Source organism: Halyomorpha halys, unplaced genomic scaffold (assembly GCF_000696795.3).
Source record: "Halyomorpha halys isolate HHAL.00 unplaced genomic scaffold, Hhal_1.1 Scaffold154.1, whole genome shotgun sequence".
In the NCBI taxonomy this organism is placed as follows: Eukaryota; Metazoa; Arthropoda; class Insecta; order Hemiptera; family Pentatomidae; genus Halyomorpha; species Halyomorpha halys.
In genome coordinates, this window is record NW_027112031.1 from 917,361 (window position 1) to 923,971 (window position 6,611).

Below are 6,611 nucleotides of genomic sequence, written 5' to 3' on the forward strand. Positions count from 1 at the left end.
TTATATATTATATATATACACGCACATACATACTCATAGAGAAGATTGATCTTTGACGATATGTAAAGAAATAAATCAGATCAAGAATATAGGAACATTCTTAATGATTTGATGAGGAAGAATTTCCATTGCAAATCCAGATAATACAGATACTTTAAGGAAATGAATCACAGAGTCTTAGGAGCTGTTTGTGGATTAAGATCAATTTTCTTGTGATTTGGGAAACATGCTAATTTCAAGTTATATAACTCCTCAATTTTTTTTTATAGTATTTTAAATTGAAAATGAATTCTATTGAAGTATAGCAATGGATAGTAGAGAAGGTTTCTAACCAAGGAGGATATTTTTGTGTTAGTTTATGTCAATGTAAAATAAGGTAGGTGAGAGGGAAGATTCCTGAAGAACTTTTTGTGAAAGAAGTAGAGGTGATGTAAGGACTTTTGCTGAGAATCAGGACTGTGGTGGGAGCAAAGAGACAAGATGAAACAGAACCAGCCTAAGGCAATCTTTAAAAGGCATGGGATCGAGGAAGGGACAATACCTTGCTTTTCTTCACCTAAGAGCTGCATTTGACTCATTTCTATGCCAAATAATTTGAAATGTCTTGGATGAGAGAAATATTCAACCAAGTTTGAAAATTGTCATTAAATCAGTATATCAAAACCCAGAAGATATAGTTTGTCTCAATGGTTCAAGATCTGCACCCTTTAAAGTCTGCTAGGGAGTGAAGCAGGATAATAGAAAAATATGCAAAAGGAGAATTCCTAGAGCAACTGTATGATACTGGGACCTGCTCCCAGTGTGGTTAAAAGTTTTATTTATGCAGATGACATGTTGGTAATTCCAGATGGACATGATGTCTTCAAATAGCTATTAATGGATGGTCCAAAGAATTGAGTATAAATTACTACAAGAGCAAAATTATGTATATTGGAAGGACATACCAACAGTTTGCAATTAATTGCTTTAGACAGAAACTTAAAATAAAATGAAATAGTGGAAAGTTTTGTAGATACTGTTATAAGTAGTGATGGACAAATAGACCAAGAGATATTGAACTGAATTAGAGAAGTCAATTGTGTATTCTTTCAGATATTTTCACCACTAATAGGCAAACAAGAAGTAAACAAATTGACACATATATACCTGTTTAAATATCTATTTTGATCTGTTTTTCTTTATGGATCAGAAAGTTGAATAATGTTTAAGAAAAATGTGAGCCAACGTACAGCCGTGGAAATAAGATTCTTAAGGAAAGCCATAAGAAAAACCAGAAGGGACTGTGAAAGAAATAACAACATCCAAGCCACATCAGTAGTAAATTCTGTTATTAAATTCATCTAGGAATGCCTATTGAAATGGTAAGGCCATGTTTGTAGAATGGGAGATGATTGAAAGCCCTAATAGCTGATGGAGGTAAGGCCAATAGGAAAGCACCCTGTAGGTAGATCAAGATTTACCTATAGTGACATCACAGGCTTGGAAAGGAACAAAGTTATACATCTGATCAACTCCCAATAACTCCACCTTGGGGTTTCAAAGGAACATGAACTTGGAATAATCACTCATTATATTTGAGTATGCTTAAAATGTCTTCTTGGGGTATCTGCTTCCTTCATAAGTTCTCAGATTTCTTTGTACATCTATGGAACTGGGGGACATTGGATAGTAAATTATTTGAGAAGAACAAGCTTATTTAAAAATGTAAGGGGATTTGATGAGAGGCTTTCTGCCATCCCATCAATGGACTGGGATAATGGGAAAGGGAATATCATTGAAAATTTGGATAAGGTCAAGGAATGACAGAAATATTATTGGATTTTGTGAAAACAAGAGTTGATTTTGATGTGTCCCAGAACTGAGTATGATAGGTGGCTTGGATAGGTACAACAGAAACCATCAACTGAGAAATCTTTACCTATGTATAAAGGGAATATTTAAGGTCTGCTAGGTATGTTATATCAGTAGTGTTGGAGAGGAAATTTTTATTACCAGAATTTATAATGTTATTATATAGAGGAACTTAAGTAAGAAGGGAGGACTCAAATGTGTCAAATTTAATGTATTATTATTGTATTATTGTGAATTTCACTTTTTCTATTTATTTGTAAGTTTACTCTATTAAAGGAGAGTTAATGGAACATTTCAATCTCTATCATTATTACTTCCTTACTCCCTTCTAAATTAATTAGCTGACACAAATATGATATAATATTTATTATATATATATACACACACATACATATACATTAAATTTATCAATAACATTTTGTCATAGGTCAAATGAGTCATGATGGACAACATTGGCACGCAACAGATAAATGTTTTTGTTGCCGTATGTGCCGCTCTCCACTTCTGGGACGCCCTTTTCTTCCAAGAAGGGGTGCAATATTCTGCTCTATTGCCTGCAGCAAAGGAGAACCACCCACAGAAGAAAAAGATAACCAAAAGCTAAGAAAATCAAAGACCACCAGCAGTATTATATCTGAATCTTCTAGTTCACCACCATCCTCTAGGAAAATAAACAATACACAAAATTCCATCTTACCAAAACCAAAAGCAGAAATAGGCATTTCAGCTTTTTCATTAACTGCACAATCACAACAAAAACTAAAGTATGTTGAAAATTTATCGTAAATTTTAATTTAACAAAGAATATATTAATTTAAAGTATTATTTGATTTTAACTTTGTACGATTTTGAAGGATCCTTCTAAAGAATATGTCATAAAGATATAGTTTTACCAAGTTTTTTATTGAATTTCTTTTTGAATTAGTTTTTCATACTGAAAATTTCATAAGTGATATAAGTTAAATTATAATGTGTACATCACACAACTTTCACTTACTGTCCTGGAAGATGAAAATTTCAAATAATAAATTCTAATTTTTTTTATTGGTATGAAAATTTATATTTTAGAGTTTCTAAACGTTTGAATAATGAATATTAACTTTGTTCCTGCCAATAATACAACAGTTTAACACGGTATAACAAAGCCATGTACATATGATTGCTATTTCTCCTTTAGTTTATTATCAGATTCTTTCATATTTTATACTTATACATTTTTGATTATTATTAGCAATGCAAAATGTTTATTAATATTATTATTGGCGCGACAGACCGTGGAGGTCCAAGGCCTCGACCTATGTACTTAGGAAATATATCTCGTGTTTCATGACGTGGTTTTCCTAGGGTGAGTTTGTCACTACCATGCCTATTTTTGTGACTGCCACACATTGGCTAACAGGCCTCACAAATACCCGTGGGAAGGCTATGAGTGATTATTGTATAATTATACACTTGAAAAAATCCCAGATAGGGCCAGGGACTCAAACTCGTAACCTTTTGGTTGGCAAGGCTCGTTACCATCACCCCCAAAAATGTTTAAAAATTTTAAATAAACCAAATTATAAGTACCTTAGCAGACTATTGTTTTCTAATTTGCCATTTAAGCCCTGTTTAACTATTTCAATGAGGATAAGATCTAATTGCTATTAAAGATAACTTGATATGGTATATCAAGTTTTATTAAAATTGCTAGACCTTCCTGAGAAAATTGAAAAATTGATTCAATAAAGTGGCACTTCCAGCCAGTCAACTTTATCAAATAAATTACTCTTATATCATTATACTACATAATATACCATCTCAGACATATAATATACATCCATAAATATGTAATGTCAGTTTTATACAACTTTTCTTTTCTGAGCTAGGCTCAAAGATCATTTTGTGAGACTTACTTATTTGGACTCAAGGGACTTCAAAACACATATTTCCATCTAAAGCTCAAATTTTAAATTTGGCATGATCATAATACATAATAATATAAGTAAAAATATTATATGTTGATTTCTTAGTAGTATCCAGCTAAAATCGTTCAACTCAACAAATAAATGTTAAAAAACGTATATTATAAGAAATGATCTAATGTAGTAAATGCTGCATGAATTAACAATGAAATTATTACAACTAAATTTAAATAGGAAATCAGATTTAACTGTCAGCAATCACAAGAATATTGCAATATATTTAATTAAATATACTTGTCTATATTTAATGGGATATAATTATGTCAGGATATTCTTCCATTCTATGGAGTATTCATTGTTTAAACATTATTATTTTAAGTTTGATATGTTACATTTCACACCAAAGTTGTTTAGGTTTACAGTTTTTATATTTGTTGTATTTATGACTACTAAATTAATAGTTTGTTATTAATAATAGCTGAGTTTTAAAAAAAAACTGTGCCCCAACATTATCTAGTCAGAATTTGTTATGTATTGCATTAAGATTGGTTCATTTGAAAAATGAAATAATTTATTAGTTTGAATAATTTTAAGGAGAAGCTAGCTAGGGGTAATACACAGTAAATATAATGCTACTGTAATGTGTGGAACGTTTCGGCCTAAGTTGTAAGCCCATAATCAGGGAGGCTCCTAACTTCTTTACAACCATAAAAGAAATAAAGAATAGATATAGATATAGAAGGAAATACATGGGAGAATACAAAACAATTAAATAAACATAGTATTGATGATAAACTTAAGCAATATGTGATTTGGAAAATTAAGTATATATGAAAAGTGAAATAATCAGAATCAATGTAAAAACGATATCTAAAAGAGAATATATAAAAATGTAAACGAAAATAAAAAATATAAACATTATATAAACCAAAAGAATATAAAGTAAAACAGCAATTAATGTAAAAGTTTCGAAGTTCAGCTTCATTCTTCAAGCCAAAACATCATCATATATTGAAAAATTACTATACTCAAGATATGTTACTTTCTTTACTGAACCCTCAGCTATCTTCCCTTGATTACATTAAAAGTAAACATTATCTCCACTATTAGGAATAATTTTAATTGTAATTAGTTTTTGTTATATTTTAATTTTTCAAATTGTTATCCGTCAAAATTGTGTAAATAAATATATTTTTTTGTTTCAGGAGTTATGACTCATTCTGTTCCTATAACTCTCTTCGTGAGAATGTTCAAAGCAGATCTCCAAAAATGGGGAAAAAAATGATTCAAGACTCAATCCAAAAATTTTCTGAAAATACGTTATCTATTGTTGAAAACCAACAAGATGTCCTTCCTCTCCCTTCACCATACAGTTACAATATTTCATCTAGTAGTAGCCAACCATTTGATCAATTACTTCTGGAAAAAACATTAGAGGAGTTAAGAAGAAGAAATGAAAAAGAAGAAGTAGAATCTACAAATTCAAATGAATCTGAAATAGATAAAAATAAGCTTGATGAAAACAACTTGGATCGATTTTTCATGGATGCTAATGAAATTTTGTTACCACAAGTTGAAAATTTTTTTAAGAAAACAGGAGAAAGCAGCGATGAATGTAGTCAAAATCATGAATCTATTGGGCTGAAACTTCCCCTTGAATGCAATAGCATGGATAATGTTAATTTAAAACCTTTTATTCGAAGAATTCCTGCAGAGGACTATTTGAAAAAAAAAGAAAAGATCATTGTTCATAAAGAAGTAGATGAACTACTTTCAAAATGTAGTGGAAGGGATAGAGAAACACTTCATTTTGGTGAGGGAGCTTGTAGTTTAGAAACTTTGAGACTGACTGCCAAGTCAGCCCCTGATTCAATAGTTAGGAGAAAACCTTTGCCTGAATTGCCTGGACCTCCATCACCAAAGAAAAATCTTAGTGTTAGATTCCGTTGTGTAAATCCACAAGTAGATCATAATAAACCAAGTTGTAGTTATAAAACAACAAATTATGATTCGGACAGCTCATGTTCAACTTGTTCAACAAGTTCCAGTGATGATACTAATGCCTATAAGCTTCCACCTCGAAGAGCTTATGGTGGTGTTAGAATATCTTATGTTCCTAATGATGCTGTGGCTTGCGCTAAAAGACAACAAGGTAATCACAGTTCTCTTAAGAAAACTGATGACAAAAATTGTGTTATTTCATGATATTTTGGAACTATTGAGCTAATTTGTATATAAGAATAATTGTACATTAAAATATTGACTAGTGATAACAAATTGAACATATTGTAATGAAGATATAAATGTAAAAGTATAAATATTTTTTCTGTAAATTGAAATTTGAGGAAATTTAAATTCCAAGAATATCCTTTAATTCCTATTGTTAATAAAACAAAAGTGATAAATTCTGGAGTGTAGTAAGATTTTTATCATATTGATAATTTAGTTCATTATTGAATGTAAAAATGTATTATTTTTTCAGTCTTTTAATTTAATTTGGCGGTAATATTTTATTACTGGTAGTTTCAAAATAAAAGGACTGATTTATTTATTCAATGTAAAATATTATTTGAAAAATATATTTTTATTTTATTTGTGAACCCTGTTTATCCTGTCATTAGTAATTTCATACTATTCAAATATACATATAAAACATATATAATTATCGAGAGAAAACTTGAAAAAAAACTTAACTATATATATAATGATTTTTTAAGGCCAAGAATACCAAGTTTTTTTTTCCCTAAAAATGCAAATTTCTGTGCTCCAACAGAACATTTCTAAATTTGTATCACTTTTTTTAGAATCTATAATGAATTTTATATAACATAGCAACCAGTTTGTTGAAAAATATTA

At 30.0% G+C, this 6,611-nt stretch overlaps 1 protein-coding gene across 2 annotated transcripts in view; it reads left to right on the plus strand.

Annotated features, from left to right (window-relative positions):
* Positions 1 to 6,355, plus strand: part of LOC106678682 (protein prickle) — a 430,151-nt gene extending 423,796 nt beyond the window's left edge. For both annotated transcript variants that reach the window (XM_014417379.3, XM_014417378.3), the window contains 2 exons: positions 2,279 to 2,615; positions 4,961 to 6,355. In XM_014417379.3, the coding sequence (XP_014272865.1) occupies positions 2,279 to 2,615; positions 4,961 to 5,960 (1,337 nt within the window). In that variant the 3' untranslated portion in view covers positions 5,961 to 6,355. The remainder of the gene's footprint in view (positions 1 to 2,278; positions 2,616 to 4,960) is intronic.
* The last annotated feature ends 256 nt before the right edge of the window (positions 6,356 to 6,611 follow it).